At 39.3% G+C, this 26781-nt stretch overlaps 1 protein-coding gene across 3 annotated transcripts in view; it reads right to left on the bottom strand.

Moving 5' to 3' along the window:
* Window positions 1–26781, bottom strand: part of PACRG (parkin coregulated) — a 496713-nt gene that overhangs the window by 212052 nt on the left and 257880 nt on the right. For all 3 annotated transcript variants that reach the window (XM_032837252.1, XM_032837251.1, XM_032837253.1), the window contains exon 3: window positions 3445–3616. In XM_032837252.1, coding sequence (XP_032693143.1) covers window positions 3445–3616 — 172 coding nt within the window. The remainder of the gene's footprint in view (window positions 1–3444; window positions 3617–26781) is intronic.

The raw sequence follows: 26781 nt of genomic DNA, 5'->3' as shown, positions 1-26781 counted from the left end.
TGCTCCCTGTTGTCTGGAATTTACTGTTGGTAAAATTCTTAACCCCAGTTACTTTATTTCTTCGTGTGTAGTTTTTCCCCCCTCTTGTGGGTTTCGGCCTCTGTCCCCCAGATGCCGTATCTTCCTGCATCTGGAGGATGTCAAACCAGTTCCTATGGATTTCTTCTGGCTCCTGAACTAAACGTTGTTGAGGTATTCTCTTCCTCTCATTGTCCAAGATATTTCCTTCCTTGTGTGTAGCAGCCTTTTAGGAATGGCCCCATGTGCTGGCGTTCAGGGTAATTGCTCGTGCTGCTGCTGAAGACAGAGATGCCCAAACCCAGTGCTTGGGGCTGCTTTTGGCTTTTCTTTGTCCTCCTGGTCATTACTGGAATCTCTGAGTTTAAAATGCAGAGTTTCTAGAGGCTTCTTCCTGGTATTGCTTTGCTGGATTCTGATGCGTGTGTGTTTTTGTGACCAGATAGAGTAAATGGAATCTGCGTCCCACAGTTCAGCCGGCTGAGATGGTTCGTCTCATCCTTGCCCTACAAAGTTCTGTTGCTGTCAACAATCAGTGCTCCATTGTCAACCCTGACTCCTTTATACGGGTATTTTTTGAAGCTTCTGACCCAGAATAACCCAAGAAGGTAGAAGGCAAAAAGTGGGAGGAAAGGGGAGCAACCGTAACCACCACAGAGAGGCAGAAACAGAACTGGGTATTAGACGCACACTCCTCTGGTCATCACTGAATGACCTCACTTGGGGTCTTGAACCACAGATAGGAGAAAGAAAGTGCTTTCTTACCTGTTTTCATTTTAGAAAGCCTAGAGACACCGAATGTGTCCATTCTTCCTATTAGAACGATCAGCCTTGTAATTAGCTGACGTCAACCCCAGACTGTAGAAGTAGAGAGGCAGCTCAGTCCCGTTCTTATTCTTTGGGATTGCACGTATTTTGCTTTACTGGTATAGATATTAGTTAGAATTTGAGGAAAACTATTTAAAAACTGCTAGCTGGTGATGGTAAGGTTAATTTTTGCCCTCAGAGATAGTCAAAATTATACTAATAGTACAGCTTGAAAAATCAGCTACACGTGCTGTGTTATGCCAATTATGCACATCAGGCTGCTTCCAGATCAATTAGCCTCAATCCAGAATTCACCTGGAAGATTGACGTGATGCACGTAATGTTTCTCACACTGCGCTAGGACTGTGCATGATCTTGAATAATCAGTCTTTCTTCCTGAGAAAAATCTGGCTTTTACGGATGTAAGTAGATGGAGAAGCAAACCAAGTTAGATTCAGGATCAGTATGTAACAGCAGAAGCCCAGGAAGGAAAGCAATGATATCTACCAAAATAAACTCTCATTGCCTTTGGAAGCTTAAAATATCAAATTCATAGTTAATTTTACCTGACAAAACATGTTTATGGAGTTCTTAATAATGTTTTCACTTATGAGCAAATTACCTCTAGTATGTGTGTACTGTAAATTTTGTCCTTAGAACACATCACTTCTCTCAACTCATTTAAATATCTTTAAAATACAGATCAAAGTTGAAAATCAATTCACCTGCGTCTGCAATGCTCTATTTTGGTATGTATTAACTGTAAACAGTATAATCAAAATATTACTTAGAAACTCTCTTTCTGCCCTTCAGTGTTTTCAGTGGAGGTACAAGTGAAAAAGTCCCGAGAAGACAGTGAGCCCAACAACAACAGGTTTTTTCCAAGAACAGAACAGACTTCTGGATGTTGTTGCTATTCTGCTGGGTGCAGGGGAAAAAGGATCGTGTCCTCTAAAGATGGTTCCTGGGGAGAATGTTCTGGGCCTTTTTATTTGTCAATAAAACTTGTACATCATTCTTTAGAAAATGTAGCATTTCTGCTAGAATTTAACATATTCAAAAATCGTGAGCTCTTAGAATAAATCACATTCGGAAAGCACTTTCCTGCCACTCAGCACTATATGTCCTTCCTGAAGGACTTCAAAGATCATCATTCAGCTGATGCACGAGGGGCGAGGAAGCCGTTCTAAAGTGTCATTTCTCTTCCTGTGTTACTTTGCACAGAAGGTAGCCTGTCTTTTTATTGGTTTTACTTCTATGTCTTGGTGGAAATCTGGAGTGGTCAGTTGCAGATCTCTTACCAAAAAAAAAAAAAAATCTCAAAAAGATGAGAGCAAGTTTCAGAGTTGATTCAGTATAAACAGTGACAGCAGAAAGGCCAAAAATCTAGAATTCTAAGAATAATTCATTCATATCAATAAAAAGGTCACCACAGATAAGATGAAATAATCCAGGCAGTGGGGAAGGACCCAATGTTAAATTATTTCGGTTTTTTTTGGTCAAAGCCCATGGCAAGGGTAGTTCTCAGACAGTGAGAGTGAGGCTTCCCCAGATCCCAGGAGACTGAGCAGGTATCCAGTCAGTCATCACAGGAAGGGTTCACCCTGGATGAGGGAGTGGGGCAGAGCCTGTGGTGGGGGAAGCAGGCCCACGGCCTAGGGCAGCTGGGAAAGGAATGGATGTCCCTGCCCAGGAGGTGCTCAGCGCCACCCCTCTGCTTTCCAGCAGCACAGCGTGGATGGCAACTCTGGTGTGGACAGAGCCTGGGGTGTGATGGTGGGTGGCAAGGGCCTAGGCCTGGCCATTGCCAACTTGAGGGAGGCTGCCATCCCCTCCTAGAGCCTTGTCCCCAAAAGATGGCCCTATTATAAGGGTCAGCAGCAGCTGTGGACTGAAAGGAGGAGGCTGGACCCAGATGACTAGACCCAATGACTCCCCAAGGGCTTCTTGGGCAGTCATTATAGACCATCTCAATGGCAAATGAAAATCCCAGAAACGCTTTGGAAGGGGCTGCTTTCAGACAACTAGTCCAGAGAGATTCATGCCTGAAGAATGTGGCATAGGAAGAAACCATTTCATTTTATTAACAAAAGAAATAAAGTCAATGACAGGGTTATTCTAGAGTTTCCTCAGGTAACCTATCACAGAAAAAAAAAATAAATTCAAGTATTTGGTAACATTATTTTTCCCCATTTCAGACTTTTTTCTTTAAATTATGAATCCTACTACCTAAAAGATCCTAAAGATAACTGGGTTGACATTGTAATTTAGGAATTAGGGATGTCATCTGAAAAGAACTTATAAGTTAGAGATGGTGTGGAGTACACACACTTGACTTGTGCATGTACAAATTAACATTAATGCTTGCATCAGTACTGAGAAGCATTTTAAATTAGTATAAACCCCATGCAATTTAGTTTATTTATATGGTGAAACTTCAGTGTGGTATCAGTAATGGGATAGAGTAGATTTGGGATGTCTGGCCCAGTATGTCATCCTATAAAATTCCCACAAAACCTGGGGATAGCCTCAGTCTGTTGTGTTTTATTGCTTAATTAGCGAGTTGTCAAAAAGCAGCACCTTCTAAACTGAATGATGCTTTTTCACCTGTTCACTTACTTTTTATCGGGATAATGAGCTGTGGAATGACAGGAAGAATCTTGTTCCCCCCGTGTTCCAGCATGTCGTGGATTCCTTGCCGAGCAAAAAACTCATAGGGAAATGTCATTTCACAGAGCCCATCAAAAAACAGAGGCAGATAATGATGGTAATCCAGCTTCTCAATTTCTACCTGAAAGGAGAGAGAAGAAATGCCATGTGAAGACAACAGTGGGGCAAAGCATGGCCAGACCGCCATGAGGCTGTCACCGACTTAGGAGGAAGACGTTCTTCGGGACTTTGGGAAGATTTTTTATTAAGTAACTCATCTAACAACCCGAAGTACATCATCATGTCTTAATTCCATTAGCAATGGGGTTATAATCATTGACCTTTACATTTTAACAGATTGGAATAATAAATAATCAATAATCAACATTGGTATTGGTTTGGGGGTTCTTTGGTTAATATTTTACCATTTGGCACAAATGCAATACCTAAAAGGATTCAAGAAGTCCACCATATGTATGACAAAAAGATATATGCAAGAATAGAATAAAAAAGGAAGAAAAAGTTGAAAAGAGGATTTCATCTGAATTTCTAACAAGAATCTAATAGGAATGGCTCACCGGTATATTCTTGTGAAATGTGTCTTTTCAGGACGTGGCAAGTATGAGAGTGAGGGATGAAATAGGGTTATGTGTATGTTCCCTGGATCCTGCATGACAAGGAGAACGTTTGGTGCTCTCAAGTCACCTCAAAATCAAAATATCCCAATCTCTCTCAGCTGCTTCGTTTGGGAACAGAGATATGTCACTTTTCCATTGTTATATCCTTCACCCTTGATAACACCTCCACGACTTCTTGTCCTGATCTTTGTAAAACCATCCAGCATCAACAGTGAATGGAAACGAAACCTCTGAGGTTGAGAAAAGACATGATGTGTTGCAAGCTGCAGGAGATCTCCTCTAGCCTGGGTCCTTCACTGTCTAGAGTATCTATGACCTCACTTGCCACCTGCAAGGTGACAGAAGTGATGGTGATATCATGAATGGAAATAAGCCAACAGACTCAGACTGAGGGCACAATCCATTTACAGAGCAAAGGATGCAGCGTTTCCAGTGAGAGGTGCAAATTCCCCAGGTCTTCAAGTCTTTATGAATGCACCCAGTTTTCAATTACCACGTTATAATTGAGTGAGGAGCCCATCAAGACCTTAGAGAAACTGCCTTTTACTAGGAGGTTTTTATAACTTCTAGCTCTCTCTCAGCTTTTTGGAGTCCCTAGCCACAGGCCTGCCTGTCCCTGGGTGTGAGAAACTGTTAACACCCACACCCCATTTCCGAATGTCACTGTAGGGTGAGTCAAATGTCCTGCATTGGCCAAGCAGAAGGTCTGTCTCTAGTCCGCTCATCGACTGCCCAGCCAATCGGGGACATAAACAGTCAAGAGCTGAATGTTTGGATGTCCTCTTGGAATTGGAGTTTGGCAAATGAATCCCAGAGGGAGGTATATATGGACATCAATTTTATTTTATATTCCTTGTATATTTATAAAATTTACTTTGTTCATAGTAAAATTTTATGGAATATATATCCAGTGCCTGCCTTCTCAAGGATTTTTGTGTATCTGAAGACATTTTAGAACACTATTTTGTACTAACAAAGATATTGCTACATCGTTCAGCTCCAAAAGGTACAGTGTTGCTATCACTAATTTTACCTTGTAGCCTAACTTAATAATATAAATGCCATCTGTATTATATTTGTCTATATTACTGATGTTTTTCTAATTCTCTTTGTTTTAGCCCACCATCATACTTGTACATATGTGTCCTATAATGAGCAAGTTATTAAATTTTGTACTTTAATGTGATCTAGGACTTTTTATTTTAATACATTAAGTCATTCACATTTATCACTATGTCTACTTTAACTTCTGTCATCTTATTTTTTGGCCCTTGGTTGTTGTTTTCCATTTACTTTTTCCTTTCTATTTTGCAGGGTTTTTTTTTTAATGTGGGTCACTTTTTTTGAGGGAGAGGGCAGTGATTTGAAAGATAAGATAGCCTGCTATCTTATCTTATTTATTACTGCTATCTCATGTCTTTGTCAAATATTTAAAAATAAATTTAGGTCACTTGGAGAAGCAAATTAAAAATCTACTAAGACTGCTGACATGCCATTTTTTTCCTTGGAATTCCATTGATTTATTTCTTTGTGTGGTTTGGAGCAATAATACTAAGAACATCCACGATAGCAACAGTAAAAACATGCCTTGTTTATGATACCAGACACTATTTTAAATACTTATGTGTATTAGTTCATTTCACCCTTTTTTGGTAATTTTATTTTTTTCAGTGCTCCAAGATTCATTGTTTATGCACCACACCCAGTGCTCCATGCAATACGTGCCCTCCTTAATACCCACCACCAGGCTCACCCAACCCCCCCAGCCCCTCCCCTCCAAAACCCTCAGTTTGTTTCTCAGAGTCCACAGTCTCTCATGGTTCATCTCCCCCTCTGGTTTCCCCCTCATCCTCATGACAACTCTAAAAGGTGGGTGTTATGCATATCTCCATTATCAATATGGAGAAACTGAGGCACTGAGAGGTTCAATAACTTGCCTAAGTTCTCCAGCTAGAGAGAACAGTTGCTGGGATCTGAACCCAAGCTATCTGGCTGCAGGATGTGATACAGCCTCTCAGGCTATATTGTTAGGCACATAGAGGTTCAGCATTATTATACTCTCCTGGTGACTATTCCATTTATCCTCACATCTCCATCCCCTTTACCATTACTAATGCAGGGTGTCCTAGTTTATTCAAATACCAACACTGCCATAACTAGCTTGTCTGTTGTGTCTTTTACGCTTTTACTTTCTTTCTCCCTCAGGCATTATGTTTTAATAGTATCTTTCTTTTAAGATTTATTTGTTTGAGAGAAAGAGAGAGCACAAGCAGGGTGAGGAGCCGAGGGAGAGGGAGAAGCAGATGCCCCACTGAGCAGGGAGCCTGACATGGGGTTCAATCCAAGGACCCTGGGATCATGACCTGAGCCAAAGGCAGACGCTTAACCAACTGAGCCACGTGCCCCTAACAGTATCTTTTCTAAGTAGCTGAAACCTGCATTTGTTTTTTTGCCCCTCCCATTTCACAATGTGTCTTAAAACAACAAATATAGAGCACACATGATTCTTATTCTCCGAAGTTTTGAAAAGAAAGAAAGAAAAGCAATGGAAGAAAGAATAAAGGAAGAGAGAAAAAAAGGAGGAGCAGGCAGAGAAATGGAATGAAAGACCCAGGGAGAGAAACTGAGAAAACATCATCTCTAGGTCTCTAACTCTGAGCTCACGGACCACAGCAGCTCCTTTCTACTGGCAATTCTTCCTCTGACCCATTTGTTATTTGGCATATCTGCTGCCACTGTAGAACTGTTGCCTTAAACAAGGGAATAATGACTTGCCCCTATATTTTGAGGTAAGAAACTCCTCGAAACAGTACAGATATTTCTCTACTTACTATAGGATGAATTTTTTTTTTTTTGTACATAACTTTATTTGCTGCTTGTATATCTTCTTGGGTTCCTCTTGTTATTGTGATACTGTTTCAGATGACAAATGTGGTCTAGGACTTGGGAAACCTTCCTATATTCCTTTAAAATCCAGAGCTTTCGCATGTGTTTTGTTTTGTTTAATGATATGTCTGAGTTCTCTTTGATGTACTTTTCTTTGATTCTGATAAGCTCCTGACAGCTACTGCCCAATTTCATGTGTCCACAGTTAAAGTTGTCTATATGTCCTCACTCCCGTTCTCTCTTCAGCCTACTTTGCTACCATGCCACTGCAGGTGATCCTTCCCAGGTCACCAGTGACCTTCACTTTGTCCAACTCTCCTGTCTCTTTTATGTTCTCATTACATGACACACTTGACCCTGGCCTCCTGACACCATACCTCCAGCACTGGGGGTCATCCTTGATTTCCTCCCTTCAAATCCCATGTTCAACCCATCAGTAATCCAACTGATTCTACCTCCAAGCAAATCCTGATCTCATTTCCTTTCCTGCCATTTTGCAGATTGCCAGCTTAGTGTAAGCCTTACCTTGCCGTTCTTTGATTACTGCAACAGCTTCCTAACTCATTTCCTTGTTTCCATTTCTGCCTTCCTATTCCCATTTTCCACATGAGTCCTGACCTGTGATTGCTCCTGACTCAGGTCTCAACAGGGCCTCCCCGATCTGTCCCCAGGTCCCAATGCTTCACACCATCCTTCTACAGCACTGCTCTCTGGAGACACTGAAAGACACTTTTGTCCCCTGACCAGCCTAGCCTCGAACCCAATGCTCCTTAGAGAGTATCTTTGAAAGAACTGGTCCCCTTCTCTCCAGAACTCTCGGTTGCTGGTAACTCCTTTCATCTAGAGTTCAGCTCAGTGAGGCCCTCTTACCATGGCCTACCACCCTGTTTGATTTGCTATGTGGCCTTTATCATTTATTCATCACTGTTTCTTAAGTTCTATTGTTCAGGGAGTTGTCATTGCCTGAGAGGGTGGGGGCAAATAACAGGTGAATACTCAGTAAGCATGTGTTGAATTTCAATTCTGACCTTTCGGATCTTTCGTCTGTGCTAACTCTTTGAGGGGCAGACTCAGCAAAGGGCACAATGGCCAGATGACAAATGGTCATCTCTAAAGGTGAGATCAGGGACCACGGCAGAGTGCACAGAGAGCCTGGTGGTGAACACTGGCCCTGTAGCATGATGGGGCATATAGTTTTCCATAGATTTATGTTTTCTACAACTTTGCGTACTCTACAAATAAGATGCTATGTCTTCTCCATTAGGACTACAGTGATGATTTACATTTCATGAGTTTTATGAGTATTTTCTTTTTTTTTTTTTCAAGATTTTGTTTATTTATCTGACAGAGATCACAAGTAGGCAGAGAGGCAGGCAGAGAGAGAGGAGGAAGCAGGCTCCCTGCCAAGCAGAGAGCCCAATGCAGGGCTCGATCCCAGGACCCTGAGATCATGACCTGAGCTGAAGGCAGAGGCTTAACCCACTGAGCCACTCAGGCACCCTTTATGAGTATTTTCATAGACCATCAGAATGCCTTGCTTCTTAGTGCTTCTATTTACCCTCATTTGACTATAAATCATTCAGGGATTAATTTGCTATTCTGTATACTTTTTAATACTTTAGAAGGAAAAGTTTCTGGTTTCATAGTATCATCAAAAATAAACACATTAATGTGTGCCCATAATAATATATTGGTAATAATACAAGGACTTCTTTTTTCAAAAATCTAGATGTTGAAAATAGTTCAAGATAAAAACAAAATTTAAAGATAAGTGAGGAGATCCCTTATTTGTCTTTGTGTGTGTATCTGTCACATGGTGACTTCTTTAGAGTTTTTCTAAATCAATGTGGTTTTTTGTTCATTTAGATTTGCAAAAGGTCATTTTTACTGCTTATTCAGCAATAAACCTTTTTTAAAGTTATATAAATCACTTTGCTCTTAGGATAACTTGTTTTAATGACATATTACACTTTATATTTCTTTAGTATTACTATAAAAATAGTAGTTTTCAAACTTTTATGAAATTTGGGAATCTTTCTTCAACATTTATGCAAAAAATCCAGAATTAAAAGAAAGCTCTTTGAAGTAGAACACAGAACAAAGGTCATTTTGGTATATCAGGTAAAATTACACAGTAATATACTGATTGATCACCATTTGGATGTTAACTCCAGAAGCATCAAGTAGTTTTACTCACAGAATCTCTCTCTCTTTTTAAAATTTATGTTTTATAACTTTTTAAAGATCACACAGTACTCACAAGTTATCTCTAAATCTTACGATGACCTTTGGTCAAAAGCAATAAAATTCTAACTTTACAGGCCTATCATATATAACTTTTTATCCCCATAACAAATGTGTAAGGTAGTAATGCTATACTGAAAAGTCAGAAACACAATGAGGTTAATGATTTTCATTGAAGATTCAGATTAGAAACTTACTCTTAAAATTTCCATATTCTTGCTTCAGTTAGCAAATGAAATATAACTCGAGTATCTGTTATTACAGCTCCTAGCATAGGAATCGAAGATCTTGCTTAGAATCATAAGCCAATCTGAAAAAGTATAATTATCTATTAACATATTATGACTTTATTTGGACTTATGCCATTTTCTAAAATAAAGCTTCGGCTCCACTGTTCTTCCTTGAGGAAGCAGGTGAGTTCCTGCAAGAGGCCTTACAAATTACATAGGTATTAAGCACTGTCTGTAGATAGTGTATGCAACATATTTCAAACCTAGATGTATTTTTATTTTTCAAGTGCATGTAGATATTATGTATGACAAATACATAACAGTATGATAAATAACTGAAAAATGTCATTTTAAGCTTTTTCAATGATAGTAGTTAAAATTACACACTAATGCATGAAGTCTTTGATGCAAAAAGACTTCTGAGCATGAAAAATGCTCTTTAATTTCAAAAAGAAGACCTCACAAAGGATGGCAGACAAGACTAATGTGATCCTTAGGCTCTACAAAGCCTAAAAGATACCAAAATGTGTTCAATGCAAAGTCAATGTCAGGAAATCCTCAGATGCTAGAGATACAGACAAATTCAGAGTCACAGAGGTGGTGCTATGTGACTTATGAGAGTATCAGATACAGACCACATCTCGAGGCTGGGACTGAGGTTTTAATGTCTCCAGAGTTCAGGAAAACAGGGCATTTAGCAAGAGAAGGGGGGTAAGGTGAGACTCTTGCATAGGACTGAGGCCTACAGGGGCTGCCCCACCTTGGGAAGGGAACCAGAAAGTCTCTCCTTGAGTTTGTGGAGACAAAAAGAAAACTTGTGGAAAGAGAAAGAGAGCTTGATGTGTGACAAAGCTCTTGATGGGAAAGATCTCCTCCGAGAAACAGAAACCCAAATGGAAATCTAAAGTAAAAAAAAAAAAAAAAGTATACATATATTATATATATACTGTATATATATATATATATATATATATATATATTTCTCAGACAGTGGAAAGGAAACTTCTGGGACCCAGATGAAGCAAATGGAAGAGTTAATACTCCCATGAGCTAGGTGCATAGGGCTGCCACAGAAAATGTAACTACAGCTACACCTTACCACCGTCATGGTGACAGAGTCATCATAAGAAAGACTAAATAGACCAGTGATCATGGGAATGAGCCCTGGAGCTAGCACCTAGAAATTACAGAATAAAACTTGAAAAGAATTTTTTAAAGTGGGGGCACCTGGGTGTCTCAGTCAGTTAAGCATCTGTCTTCAGCTTGGGTCATGATCCCAGGGTCCTGGGATCGAGCCCCACATCGGGCTCCCTGCTCAGCCAGGAGTCTGCTTCTCCCTCTCCCTCTGCCCCTCTCCCCCTGCGTGTGTTCTCTCTGTGTCTCTCAAATAAATAAATAAAATCTTTAAAAAAATAATTTTTGAAAGTGCTTAAAACATAGAATATTTCATTTTTATAGAAAAGAACTAAATAAAGTTTCCAAAGAATATAGAGCATCATTAACCTCAGAATGCAGTTGTTGGAAACAGATTGACCACAGATGAAAAGAGGAGGGATCTGGGTCATAGACGCTGGAAAGCCAGTGCAGCACAGGGAAGCCCCCACCTGATTTGCTTCCATACCCATGCAACCCCGAGGAGTTCCAGATAGACAAGGAAAGGAGGTATTTTGAGAAATCAAGGCTGGGCATCTTTCATAATTGAAGAAAGATGTGAATCTTCAGACTAAAAATGCAAATCTAGCCATTTTTCAGAAAAACTATAAAACTCCAAAGTCAAGGAAAAGATTTAAAAGCAGCTAGAAATAAAAGACAGGTAACATGTAAAGGATCAAAATTAGGCTTGAAATTATACTTCTCATTAACAAAATAGAAGCCACATAAGATGGTAAAAACCCCTAGACATGCTAAAGGAACAATAATTATTAATCTTCAGTACCATGCTCATAGTTTGCAAGATAAAGACAAACTAAATGTATTTGACCAATGGAGCTTTTTTCCTGTTTGTTTTAAACCCAGACATTATCATCCTCACTGAAGGATTAAATGGATAAAATGTACTATACATGCTGAACATGGGACAAAGAAATGAGATGCAAGAGATAACATTTGAGGATGATTTAGCTATCTACATAGAATATCCAGAGAATCTACAAACATATTAGTAAGAGTTCAGAAAAATTGCTGTGTAACAAATGGATAAGACCAAAGAAGCATTGACTATAGTAATTTTTTTTTTTAAATCCATTATGGTGAGGTTACAAAGTGAAGTTGCAATATGAGAAAGGAAAAGTACAGAAAATGACAGGAAGGTGATCCAAGTCAAAGTAAGGTCCTTGCATTGATAGGGATAAAGATAAGGTTGTTGGTTAACTTCAAAATTAATTAAGCATATTATAATGCAAGGATACCCATCAAAAGAACAGAAATAGAATTAACTTCCAAGAGAACAGAATGTAATAGAAGGAATCGACACAACAGAAGGCTGGTCAAACATCCCACTTGGACGTTTGGAAAACAGGAAAACACATGAGAGAAGAGAAAATATGTAGGATGAACCCAAATATAAAAGTAATCATCCTAAGTATAAGTAGATTAAATTAGATTATTCTCTTAAGAAATTGTTGAAAAAGAAAAAATATACTTCAGTTATAAATTTGTTTGTAAGAATCACATTCAAAATATAATGGCAGAGAAAAGTGAAAAATAAAGGTATGGTTAAAAAAAAAAGAATAAATGCAATACAGGATAAATTTGTGGAATAGAAATTGCTTTCCAGAGGGTGTATATAGATAGCATATGTACATATTTTTTTATACATACCCTCTGTGTATTTTGACAGAAATTGCCAACTGGTGATTGATGGGATGGTATTAAATTAACTCTTCATCAACAATAAATGACAGTAGCTGTTTTCCATTTTCATTCAAAGAAAACGCTATCACAGTTTATTTTTTACAATGTTCTAGGTAAATATTATTTTGGTGTTGTTTTAAGTTCCACTTCTCTTACTGTGAGCATAATAGCCTTTTTTTTTTAAGATTTTATTTATTTATTTGCAGACAGAGATCACAAGTAGGCAGAGAGGCAGGCAGAGAGAGAGGAGGAAGCAGGTTCCCTGCAGAGCAGAAATCCCAATGTGGGGCTCGATCCCAGGACCCTGAGATCATGACCCGAGCCGAAGGCAGAGGCTTCAACCCACTGAGCCACCCAGGTGCCCCGAATAATAGCCTTTTAAAGATATTTTTGAAAGCCATTTGTCTATCCTTTTCTGTGAGTTGTATTTTCATATCCTTTGCCATTTTTTTGTACCCACTGACATTTGTTTTATTTTCTCTCTTTTTTTTTCCAGCTCTTTATTTCCCCGCCAAATTCATTGTTTAAAAAGTTCCATTAGCCAACTTACAGTACATCATTAGTTTCAGATGTAGTGTTCAATAGATTAGCTCATAAATTAGCTCATTTATGTTAGAGGGATTCAACTTTTGTATGTTACTTCCATAACATTTCAAATGTTTTGAAATGTAATGTTTCAAAAAATTGTCTGCATGGCAATGCAGACTTCTGTTTGTTTTAGAATTCATTAATCTTTTGTGGGGTTCTGAATTTTGAGTCATCACTAAAAAGATTTTCACCCATTTTGTAGAAGAATAGAAACAATTAAAAAAACAATTTATAATTTTTTTCTAGTATTTTTATGATTTCTTTATATTGAAATCCTGAATCCATTTTTAACTTTTCTTGGTGTAAGGTGAGAGATGTTCTTCCAGCTGTACTTTTTTCCAAGAGGTTATGAATTTAAACAAGTTTTAGACATAAGGTCTACTTATTGGGCCTATATAAAACTCTGCATTCAATAATTAGATAAAACGTGTTTTTTACAAGTGTACAAGGGACTGCTTAGAAAACTGAATAGTAGTGAGCCACAAAGTAAGTTCAAGAAATTCCAAAATATCTGTCACATGTGTTACATTTTCTGAAGAAAAGGATAGTCAGACTTTTAATCTCCACACATTTTGAAATCTAAAAACACTTTTAAATCAGAGACCAAAGAAAAATCCTTATAGAAATAATAACATGTTAAAATTGAATTAAAGTGAAATTACCTAACCTTAAAAAAAAAAAAAAAGCCCACCTGTAAAGATTCTTTAAGAACAGAGGAAGAAGGAAACGGATGCGGCTCACTATCAGAGGCCAGAATAACCTTGCCACTATTATTAGCCCAATCTCACTGAATCAAAATGAAGTACTAGGCAAAGTGAGTTCAGTGGCATGTTCAAAATTACGGCCAAGTAGGTTGTATGGCAGAAATACCAGGATACTTCAATATCCTGCTTAAATTTTTAGATCAAAGGAGGAAAAATGAGATCATCTTCTTAGATGCCGATAAAGCATTTGATGAAATCATTCATTAAAAAATAAAAATTTCAAGGAAAAACCTACAGCAACTATCTTATTTTATGGGGAAACTTTAGGAACATTCTCATTATGGAGAAAACGAGATAGAAAGGAGGCAAGGAGACTGTTGTCTTTATTTCAACATTGTACTGGAGTTTCTAGCTAATGAGGAAAATAAAATATGTATGAATATTGGCAAAGAAGAAACAAGACTTTTGTTATTCCAGGATGATTTAGCTATCTACATAGAACACCCAGAGAATCTACAAACGTAATTAGTAAGAGTTCAGAAAAACTGCTGCATAAAAGATCAGTGCATTAAAAAAATAGCATTCCCTTATGCCACTAAAAACTACATATGAAGTATTTTTTAATATTCACAATAGCAAGAAATGAAGAAAAACAAACCTTTAAGATAATGAGTCATAAAACTAACAGTCAATGCACAAGACTTTAGGGAGACAATGACACGCGCAAATGGAAGACTCGCGCAGTGTTCCATGAACAAGTGAATGTATTGACTATACTCATGGATGGGCTGACTCAAGTTCAAAAAGATGGTGAGTCTGTACAATTTAATCCATAAAGACTAGAGAATCTCCGTGACATGTTGGGACCCCATTCCAAGAAGTGGCAGAGTGAGGACTGGGGAACCATGCATCTTTCCTCTGACCTGCTCACCTTGTTCATAACTTGATGTCTTGTTGTTTCATTACAAATATTGAAGGCTCTGTCTAGCTGGCAGAGTAAAAAATCTGGACTTGAGAATGGAGAATCAAGTTATTTTATGGAATAACCTTATTTTAAGTTTCTGTCAAAAATGCTAACAAGACAGCTAAAGGTCAGTTGTAAGCAGATCTCGAATTTATGCACACTTAACCTTTATTATCCAGGGATTGTATGTTCCAAACCGCAGCAGTCAGTGAGTGATACTTTCAAGTGTAATAAATGAAAGAGAAATAATCCCTTGTTCTATAGCTTTGAACATTCCCACCTTTTGTCACCTGTCATAGAGTTAAAGGAATTTCGTAAAATTTTTAAAATTAGTGTTTTTTTTTTTAAACCAAGGGCACATAAAAGGAGCAAAATATGTATTTAAATAAAAGTTTCTCTTTCCTTTATCATATCTCTATATACTGCTAAAAACAGTATAATTTTGCCATAGGTAGAGAGGAGATACTTATATTTTGGGATAACAAGAATTAATCAAATTGAGAAGCAAGAAACATGATAGACCTGAGAAGTCCAGCAGTTTTAGGAGTTGGGACAGAGTTAAAAACAGGTCATTTGCAGCTTTTACCACTGGTGTTAACTGTAAAACATGGCATTAATTTACAAGAACTCTCCGTGAACTAGATAATGTACTGTGAACTTCAATGCACTCAACCAAATCAGTAGAATTAAGGACGTTTGCAAAGGATTAATTCAGGTGAAGTTCATGTCATGAAGCAATTTTTAAGAAGAAATTGTTACAATGGCAATATTGGGTGCCTTGTACATCAGTATATAATTTTGCTACGTATTTATCTTGCAGGGATTAGATACAAATTTCTTAAAGTTCTCTAACGTCATGAGTTCTTACACTTCTTAGTCAAATTTCACCTAAAATAAAACTAAAGCAAAAATTATAGTGAAGAGCTTCTACTAGGTATAGTGCCGTGCTGAACGTCAAGGAGAGGTGGGGATATTAGTGGGTAGGAAAAAAGATGAGAAATATGACTTACTTCCTGGATTCATGTTTTAATATTAGCAGTTTGTGGAAAGAATGGATTACTGACACAGTGCCTTTGTGGAGAGCCGCTCGGGTTTGCAGTCAGGCAGATGAAGGTTCAAACCCATCATTTGCATGTGCAGAGCTCCATCATTTTCAAACTCTGTGACTGCTGGAAAGTTACTGTGCCTTTCTGAGACTAAGTTTACTTTTTGTAAATGGATAGCTAATTCCCAGGGTTATCATGAAGGATTAAATGAGATAGCATGTGCTAAATGATATTGATTCCTTCTATGCTCTGGAAAGAAAATAATACACTCACAAAAAAATTAAGTAAAATTTCAGTGTGGTGCATGATTAAATGCTAAAAAAGGGTACACACCAAGGACATATAGGAGGCGGCCCTGGCATATAGGAAGTAGGGATAATTATGGGCTGGAGTCCACAGGACAGGTTATATCGGGGAGGAGGATCTTGACGAGCCTTGCAAGATGGGAAGACATAAGCGCACCGAGCAAAGGCATGCAGACAGGAATTGGGTACAACATGATCAAGAGACAGTGCTTAGTTCAGTAATGGTGTCAGGGAGGCACGAAGGCGCCTTCTGTGTCCACTGTGTCTTGACTGATACTTCAGGCATGAGCAAAATAAAGATGGTTTTTAAGCAAGCAGGTGACAGGATTCAATGCCATTTAAGAAAGAATAGCCAACACCTCTTCATCTTGCGTAACTGAAACCTTATGCCCATTGAGCAGCATCTCCCTACTCCCCCCAGTCCCTAGGAACCACCATTCTACTTTCTTCTTCAATGGGTTTGACTATGTTCGATTCCTCCTAGAAGTGGAATCATCTGGTATTTGTCCTTCTGTGTCAGGTCTATATGGTCACATATGGTAGGATTTCCCTCTTTCAACATTTTGAGAAACCTCCATATTGTTTTCCATAGCAGATACACCATTTTCTGTTCCTATCAACAGCATACAGCGTTCCCCTTTCTCTACATACCTGCCAACCCTTGTTACCTTTTGGTAAGACCTAGCCGAACAGTGAGGTGGTTTATCCTGCTGTGGTTTTTATTTCCATTTCCCCGAGGATGAGTTAAAGTGATCACTTTTCATGTACCTGTTGAACAGTGTAGGTCTTTTTTGGATAAATATCTATTCAAGTCTTTTGTCCATTTTTTAAAAAGATTTCTTTTTAGAGAGAGTGTGTGCCTGAGGGGAGCGTGTAGGGAGAGGGAGAGAGAGAATCTCGAGCAGACTCCCTGATGAACATGGATTCCCCACACAGGGCTCGATCTCACATCCCTGAGATCATGACCTGAGCTGTAGGAGTTCCTTATATATATTATATATTACATATTATATATTACATATATTTTGGATATTAGCCCCTTATCAGATAGCTTTGCAAATATTGCCTCCTGTTTGGCTGACTGCCTTTTCTTTTGTTGATTGTTTCCTTTGTGCTACAGAAGCTATTTAGCTGGATGTCATTCTGTTTGTAGATTTATGCTTTGGTGGTGTCATATTCAAGAAGTCATTGCCAAGATCAATAATAAGAAGGCTTTCCCCTATGTTTTCTTCTAGGAGTTTTATAGCTTCGGGTTTACAAGGAAATTTGAACCATCACATGAAGGAAGAACTATTTTTACCACCTAGAAAGACTGCGTTCCTCTCTCTCCCCAAAGCTTGCATTGTGCTAGGCCTCTGTATGCACTGGCCAACCTTCCAGTCCGTGAACCAGTCGTCATTCTCTGCACCATGTCCAGGAGCAAGCCAGGAGACCTGGGGAGACCCTATTGTTAAAAATATCTCTCTGGCTTTATCAATTAAAGCTCAATTAAATTTCTTTTTAAAAACAAAATACCTTTTGGCATGCTTCAGCTTACATACTGTTTGTATCTTGTGGTAAAACTAAAATTAGAAAATTGAATTGCTCCTCTCCAAGTGCTGAGAGAATTGGACTGTGTCACTGGTAAAATGAGAAGAAAGGGAGGTAATTTGGGTGCGTGGAGGCTTCCAAGGAGGTAGTCGTCGACGGAGGAGCCAATGTGGAAGGTTTCAGGCAAGATGCCACCAAACCACCGAAAAGCACATCAGCCAGATCGGTCATGGTTTAGCGTGTGGCAGGCAAGTTGCAAACGTGTGCCGTGGGTTCTCAGTACGAAGAGAGGCTCAACAGAGGAGCACAGAGGACTTTGGCTTGAGTCCTCACTCCTCAGTCATTGGTGGATCACGCTACTCATCCCTCACAGCCTCAATCTCCTTCTCCTCAAAATGGGACGATACAAGGGCCCCTCTCATAGGGAATGTTGGGAGTGAGTGCATGTCAGTAGCTCAGCCCTGTGCCTGGGAAACGGAGGCAATGCTAGATGAGAGCTACAGGACAGCCGCCAAAGAGCCCTCTCTTGTTTTCATCAGGAGTCCCTCCTTTACAAACTGCAAGTATCCGTCTACTTCCTCTGTATTTACTGTGTTCTTTACATTTTGATATCTTCACTGTGTGCAAGGAAAAAAGATCCTCTTTTGGCTATACCAACATTTTCTTAAACTATTCCGGTCCTGCTGTCATTTTGTCTACAGTGATTGAAGAACAGAGGTCATTTGTGAAGGACACCGAACACAGAGCCGGGAGAGCTCACAGGTTAAAGCGGGGCACACTTCAACGCATACCAGGGATTCGGGGACTTTCAAGTAGGTCACAATATCTTTATAGAAAAGGACACCATCTTTTTTGAGTTTGTGTGGTAGAACAATAAATCTAGGGGATAAAAACATAAAAGGCTGAAAATCTCATCTGTATTAAAGTAACATGGTACTTTGCAAAATATATTTGAGTATGACAATAAGGTAGTTTATAAAACAAAAACAAATACATACATTGGCTGGTTATATAACAGCACATAAAATGACTGATATCGCGTTTATCAACTAAAACCTCTGCCAATTTTTAAATGAAAAACTACTATCTATCTCACAGAACCTCTGCTTTCAAGTTTAACCTTGAGCCACCTAACTAAGTGTAATTCTTTTATAGCAAGTGTGGTATTTAAAATAAAGTTATTTTGACATTTTGGAATTGTATACCAATGATGCATATATAATCTGTATGCCAGGTTGTAATTCTGGAAACAGACACCTTAGATCCCATATCAAAGCAGAGTTTTTAAAAAGTCACCATGCTTTCTTTGTCATAAGAAAGACTGAACTTCTTGGTATGTAGTATGAAGAGTATTTCCTTTAAGTCAGTGAAGGTTATAGAGAAAATTCAAAACCACATGGAATGAAAGGGTCATTCTCATTCTCCTCGTTACACGATTTGGGGATTCAGAGTCTCTCGTTTTAAAATAAACCCTGCCATTTCCACATCTGCTAAGACAGTTTCTTTAGTGAAGATCAAGCATTGCTATTTAGGATGTCCTTTGCAATTCTGCTCTATCTGTAAATCATTTATGTCACTATTCTCTGTGCTCCTGAGTTCTCTAGACTTTGGTCTTACTGCCTTCTGTTATTAATTTCCAATGGCCACCCATTCAGATAGTGTAATGCCATCAGTTTCAGCTACAACAAAGTGTACGAAGATATGTCTGCATGCTCCCTGAGGGGAGGGACAGGGCTCGGTTCACCACTGATACCTGGTACCGCCTGCCTTCTAGAAGTCTTAAAAATCCTCTGAATTAATGGGTTGTTTTCTGTTTGGGAGTAAATCAAATACTCTAAAGCAATGGTTGCTGACTACTTCCGTCATCATACAGCAAACACGGTCAACCAAGGTAACTGATCTATTAATAAAATTATCCTAATAAAAATAGGATTAATAAAAATAGGATTAATTATCCTAATAAAAATAGGATAGTTTCATATCAGGCACGTTGGAGCCATGATTTTACTGTCAAACTTTAAGAAACCTCATGTGTTCAAGTGTTCTCAGTTTCCACGGAACATGCCTTTGCGCCCAGCTCAGGAAGCTCTGTTGTTCTTTCTTGGAGAACTAAGCATGGCAGAGTAACTCTAACTGTAGGGATGCCTTTAGGAGACATTTGTTTTGCTGACCATATCTGCTTACATTCTGCCACCATCTCTGAATTCTGAGCTCTGGGTGTCATGATCCACCCATTGTGGTGTCATGATCCACCCTGGGTGGGTGGATCCACACTGGGTGTCATGATCCACCCTCTGGTCTGTAACATGAATTCCTGGTGCATAGGCCATTGCCTATTTGTTGAGTGAATTAATCAAGAAGCATATTCTCAAATGACCCCTCAACACTACTCTCTTTTCTGTTCTGTCCATTCTTCAGAGTGCGGCAAACCCTCCTTAAAAAAATATTCCATCCATACCACTTATCTTTGAAATGTCTGTCACTAAATGTATCCAGGGTATATCCTAAATTCTTCACCATGGTAAAGAATCTGACCCAAATTCCCTTCCCAGCTTAATGTTCTGACATTTTGTTCCCACAACCTAAGTTCCATGATACCAAATATCTTACTCTTTTGAATATGTCCTACTTTCTTTTTCAGCACTTTTCCATTTTGCTATTTATTTATTCTTTATGAAATTTTACTAATGCTGCAGCTTTTTCATCTAATGGTAGTAAGAAGTGTAGACTTCAGAGCATGAATCTCAATCCTGCGTCTGCCTCTGCCTCTACATACCGGTATGTCCTTGGGCAAGTCACTTCAGTGTTTTCATTAAAATGGGGATGATAACGGTCTACACATCAACTGTCTGTTGTGAATAATACATTCGTTCATTCATGCAAACCATCTAGAACTGTGCCAGGTACATGTTAATCATTATTATCAGTTTGCTCTACGGCAATAGCATCAAACACCTATTACAATTACATGGGTAATTACTAAAAGTGTGCTCAAATATTGGCTTATTTAGCAATATGAACTAGATCTCCTCTTGCCTTTTTAGATGGAGGAGGGAAGCAGGAGGCAGGAGGAAAGTAAGGAGCAGGGAAGGCGGGGCTCCTGGGTGGCTCAGTCAACTAAGCGTAGGGGAGAGGGAAGGTAAAGAGCAAATTGTCAGCATTAGAGACCCGGAATCTCCGCTCCGGAGGGAAGCCCTGCGTGTGTACGGAGGTGTGTGATAAACAACTAGAAAAGGTTGAGGGACATCCTATGGTTCCTGAGCATACTCGGGAAGGATCGTGGTTGGTTACTATACTTGGGTTCTTAGAAGTAAATCATATCAGAGACTGAAGGTGACGAGTCAAAGCTCAGACCGGTCAGTAGACACAGGTGAATCTCGCCAGCACCCTTGTGCACGGAGCTTCGGACCCAGCCAGCCACTGAGCTTCAGAAGCAGCCACCTAGTGTCACAGAAAACAGACCAAGAACCCATGCCCACTCTGGATCCCTTCACAACAGGCACAAGGACAAAGGCCCACACCCAAGAACCTTGGGAATGACTTTGCTTTTCTGAGAAAGTGAAAAGACAAGGGCAACAGGAGACTGATTGAAGACGCTCTACTCTGCCTGTATGAGGCCGCCTAAAACTCCAAGTGTTTCATTTCCCTCACTCCTTTCTCTCCTTCCCATTTGGCCCAGGTGATGCCAAATGGGAAGGAGAGAAGGGAGTGAGGGAAATGAAACACTTGGATGGGGTTAGTTCCCAACATTTCTCTTTCCCTCTTCTCTCACCTCCTAGATCTCATGATGGAAATGGAATGTTAAAAGCAAGAAATGAACAGTTATAGACAATAAGGGGGGTTACCGTAGGATGCATAGGGCGCACACAGGACACATTTATTCCCATCACCATTCAGTACAGTGTGAATGCACACATGCACACACACATTTACACTCTGCCTCTCTTGTTTGGTCTGTCTTTATGTCTGCTGTGTCTGCCCAGAGTTAACGCGTCACAGGGTCTGTCCCATAGACCTGGATGGATGAATGGATGGACGGATGGATGGATGGAAAAACGAATAAATAAATGAATGAATAAACTGTTCTTTAGTTAATTTACTCCACCCTCTCTGGATCAAATGTCCCTTATTTTAGGGTGTTTTTCTGGGAATTTCTACAATATGTCAAGCAAGTATTGGCTTCAGACCTCCTGGATTTAGTCATCTGGGAGCAACATGTCATTTTGCATGATTTTAAATCATTCATTTCAATCCCCTTTTGATTCACAAGTGAGAACCAGAATTCCATTTAGGGTAAAATGACTTGCCCAAAGGCAGAAAGTGATTGAATTGCCCACTCATCAATCCTAACTTATTTAGGCTCATTGTTCTTTTCTCAACTGAAAGGGACATTTGATTTCATTTAGTCTCCTGCACTTTTAGTTCATGATATGTGTCAAACAAGGCCCATATTATTAGGGCCATTAGATCCTGCCTCCATCCAGGGTTACGCGTTATGACCCACAATAAGCAACCCAGCAGTTTCCAGAATGCCGTTGTTTGTTAGATCCAGCAGAGTGTACAGTCCTAGCACAACTCTCTCAAAGGCCTGGAACCGTGGGAAACAGGAGAACTAAAGAATCCCTTCATGCTAATTCCTGGTAGTATAGATGGTTTTTATACAGAAAGACAAAATAATAGAAAAGGAAAAAGTAAAACGAAATAAGTTTGAAAGTGCTTCAGATAGTTAAGTCTTGCAATGTACCATTAGCATTAGCAATTAATTTTAGTAGATCGATTCAGCAAATTTGAGCAGATTGATTTAGCAAATTAAAATATTAATCATGTCATTACATTATGATTGGAATACAGCATTGCCCAAAGTAACTAAAATTAATATCATTAATGATGGTAGAAACTATGTCTTTACTGTCATTGCTCCCAGTGGCGCGCTGTGAATGTGTAACAGCTGGCTCTCAGGGGAGGGGAACTCAGATGAATAGTGTTTGTTGATTTTTGTGCTGTGCGAACTCCCACCATAGCAAGTTTCAAGCTACCAAGTTGAAATCCCTGGAAGTGGAATTGGTAGAGAAGCATGTGATCTGCTCTCACAAGCCACAGGAAACTTTTTGTTGTTACTTACTGTATTGTAATAGAATTTTGACAGATAGAAACAAATTTCTTGGGGCGCCTGGGTGGCTCAGTCGGTTAAGCATCTGCCTTCTGCCTGGATCATGGTCCCAGGGTCCTGGGATCAAGCCCTGAGTCGGCTCTGCTCAGCCCTGCTTCTCCCTCTCCTTCTGCCTGCCATACCCCTGCTTGTTCTCCCTCTCTCTGTGCGTCAAATAAATACAGAAAATCTTAAAAAAAAAAAAAAAAAGAAAAGAAAAAAAGAAAAGAAATATTTCTCACATAGTGTATATAACATGACTTGACTGCCCTGTGGGTCCACAGGATTCAAACTATCTCTGGACTGCTCTGAAACTCTGACCACAGTCACGGTTCACTGTAACAGTGACACACATGTGATTCTGATGATGCATTTTACATCAGATGAGAGGTCACCCCTTTCATTCTGAAGGAAGTAAAAAGAAATAGGAAAATGTAAACCAAGAAATGAATAGAATGGTTCGTTTTACTAAAGCTATTGAAACTCATTTTCCTCCTAGTTTTACAAAATTTCTAGCATCATTTACATAATTTTTTTCCTTTCACTTTCTCTTGTTCAAAATTACTTTCCTCCCACACCCCCTCTCCCCACTTACAGCTGCAAGGTCTGAAGATATGACCAACAAATACCTAGTTGTATCAAAAAGTTTGTTCAGTGACATGAATCAAGAAGTCCCAAGTTAGGGCAGCTTCACAGTTGCTTAAATGAGTTGTTCAAAATACCAAAGAGCCAGATTATTTCCAGCTTTCTTCTATGGCCTCTATCAGGGGTCAGCTGAATCCCCTCCTGATCACAAAACGGCTGCAAAAGCCCCAAAAATCACCAACAAGCAGAAAAATAAGCTAGTTTATAAACACTCAGAAGCAGAAAATAAAAATTAATCTTTCTTTTTACCTCTTTTTAACATTTAAGAAAATTCTCTTTGAATCAGTTCCTCTCCTTTTCCCCCTACAGAATTAAGTAAAAATCTCCTTAAGCAATGCAATCTAAATCACTAGCAATGCAACTATATTTATCACAACTGTCTCTTACTATTTTTGTCCGTCCATTGGTGATAAAAGAGAGAGACTAGCTGGCAAAGTCACATTTTAAAAAGGTCAATTATAGACAGCAACCTAAAGAATTAAAAGATAGTCATAAATAGATCATATATATTCAGAGAGGCTAGCTTGAAATGGTTTCTGCGTTAGCTTCCTATAGCTGCTATAACAACTTACGAATTTATTTTAATTCTGGAGGTCAGAAGTCCAAAATGTGGGTTTTTTTAAAGATTTTATTTTTATTTGAGAGAATGAGCAAGAGAGAGAGCAAGCGTGCACAGCTGGGGGAGAGGCAGAGAGAGAGGGAGAAGAAGACTCCCCACTGAGCAGAGAGTCCAACACACTGGGCTCCATCCCAGGACCTTGAGATCATGACCTGAGCCAAAGGTAGACGCTTAACTGACTGAGCCACCCAGGCAACCCCAAAATGTGTCTTAAAGGCTAAAATTCAGGTGTTAGCAGAGCTGTACTGGTTCTGAAAGAATGTTTCCTTGTCTTTTCTGCTTCCAGAAGCTGCTAGCATTTCTTGGCTTATTCCCTTCCTCCCTCCTTCAAAGCCCATCATCCCACCTCTGCTCCCATTATCGCGTCCCTCTAACCTTGACCTTCTTGCCTCCCTTTTATAGGGACCAATCACTGTGCTCACTGAGTCCACCTGAATCCAGGACAATCTCTCTACCTCAAGACCCTTAGCTTAATTACATGTGCCACGTAGGGAACATATTCACAGGTTCTGGTGATTAGGACATCCACAGTTTCTTTGGGGGCCACTATTCAGCTTACCTCCGTTGAGGGTTATAAAGCAACACTACTAACAATCCTATAAGAAAATGATTACATTACTTCCAAAGCGAAACTTGAAGTTGGAGTGACTGAACTAGACAAAAGAAAAATAACTGAGATCATTGTATCCTTCCCCTTTGCATGCACACGGCCTGATAAAGATTTATAATTTTATATTAAGGAAAGCATTACCGATATCCTTATATTAATGATGGTACTTTCAATAATTTAAACTTTATACAAAAATAGAATTTTTATCAGTTAATTACATTTAAAATATTGTGGGTGTGGAGTTTTCCTCAGCAGCAGAGCAGAGAAGAGTGGTGGAATGAGAGCCACCCAAGCAGGTGCCTGTGGCCAGCTCTCTCCCAGGCCTGCTTGATTCTAAGGAATCTTTAGCACCTAAGGATTCTAATGGTTGTATCGGGACTTGCATTTTACGCTGCCCTCTGTCTGCCAACGGAGGGGAAAAATGATCAAAATCTGGAAGATGTGCACTAAGTTCTAGAATGTCCCCAGGGTGCCAGTGGATACATGGAAACCTTGTATGAGTTTGATAGAGGGACTTTTAGTCTAAAAGAAACAAAATCACAAAGGCCTAAGAAATTGAAAACCATAAAAGGAGAGATTCTTAAGAGCCTGTGACATTTAGATATGGGCTCTACAATAGACCGTCATATAAAATATACTCCTTTCAATCAGGTATAATTTAATTTCTTCTAATTATAATTTCCTGGCTCATGGGACAGAAACTAGACTAATTTCCACTTCCTTAGGGGTTTACCACTGGATTCTTTCTCTCAGCCTTCTCTGAGGGCTTGGCTGACCATGACTGTCTTCTAGACAGTTCAGTGCAGGAGCAAGTGACAGGAGCCCTCTTCAGGGCTGACCCGTGGACATCCTTGTGTGGTTTTCATGCTCTTATGTCTTCATTTAACTCAGGACAGAGGGGCAAAGGGAATGTGGAAGCCAGAGGAAGATGGTAGAAGCAGAGATGGGAGCAGAGATTGGCCAAACCACTAAACACACATCTGTTTACCCATTTACATAAATGAGAAATAAGTTACAGTTGCTCACAAGGCAAGCTCATTACACCTTCATGTAAATGTGAATGTTGTGAGATGAATGCCGGCTTCCTTCCCACTTCACTTTGTCATCTCATGACTGGCTACGAACAGTGTGGAGCAACCTTGATGGAGGTTACCTCTGGACTATTCTCTGCTGAACCTGACATGCTATCTTCTAGGAGGAAAATCCAGGAGGTCCCTGTCTCACAGTGAGGTTGCGTTATTATATCTTACGGAGACTGAATGACAAGAATTAAGGAGCTGACATTCTAACACACTATATTAGGATTTCTTTTATTCATAGGAGGTTAAAAAAGTACACCAAGAATCACCTTGAAAATGTTCCCATAACATAGACAAGGGGCATTAAATTAATTCTAGAAATTCAGCTGAGATTTTGAAATAATGATTGTAAGGTAGAAATGTTTCCAGATTTTACCCTACTTTTCAATTTACTTGCATCATTAAATATAGCACAATTTTCAGTGTGATGAACGTGATATTGTACAGAAATTAGATCTCAGTATTGAAAGATGAAAAAAGCAAGAGCAGTCAGACGTACCTTGAGAAAAAAATGTTCTGCAAACCTCAGATAAATGCAGAGTGTCTGCTAGCAGGGTAAAATAGATGCAACCAGAGTCACTCTATTTCCAGCGCAGATAAAAAATAAATTTCTCATCCTTAAATTATGTGCATTTTCATTTAAATCCACTGGAGCTTTTAAAGGATGAAGGCACCTTTCACACAAACCCCGTAGGTTAATTGTTCATCTTGAGTCTCTCTTTTGTAGGAAGTGGAGGAGAGTACTGTTAGTTATCCTGCAGTTATCCTGCAGTTATGACCTACCTATCCCTTTCAGTGGTTATTCAACATTATTGGACAACCTGTAGCAGACTTGTCCTCAGGGAAAGATTCTGGATCATCCTAGATTTGCTGTGACATCTCTGTACCTGGTCCCTGTGTGCCCTGGCATGTGGCTCTTTCCTGAGGTTTCCAGCTGTGCAATGCTTTAGTCAGTCAACAAATGCTTACTGAGTGTTCCCATGTGCTATGAACTAGATGCTCTTGGCATGGGATGGGCACAATCTTCTCTCCCCCAGAAGAGCTAACAGTTCAATGGAGAACAAAAACAAGTTAATGGATACTAACATGAGACAAGAGTCTGATGGAGGAAGCCTTGCCCACTGTCCTGCCAACAGGTAATTATAGCCCCCATAAGTAACAGTAGGATTCTGATGTGCTTTAAACATTTTAGAACACTGTTTTCTCAACTAGCATAC

The sequence above is a fragment of the Lontra canadensis genome, unplaced genomic scaffold, assembly GCF_010015895.1.
Source record: "Lontra canadensis isolate GAN:19392208 unplaced genomic scaffold, GSC_riverotter_1.0 scaffold97, whole genome shotgun sequence".
Classification (NCBI taxonomy): Eukaryota; Metazoa; Chordata; class Mammalia; order Carnivora; family Mustelidae; genus Lontra; species Lontra canadensis.
The sequence above is the reverse complement of the archived record's forward strand: the minus strand, read 5'-3'. Positions and strand labels throughout refer to the sequence as shown.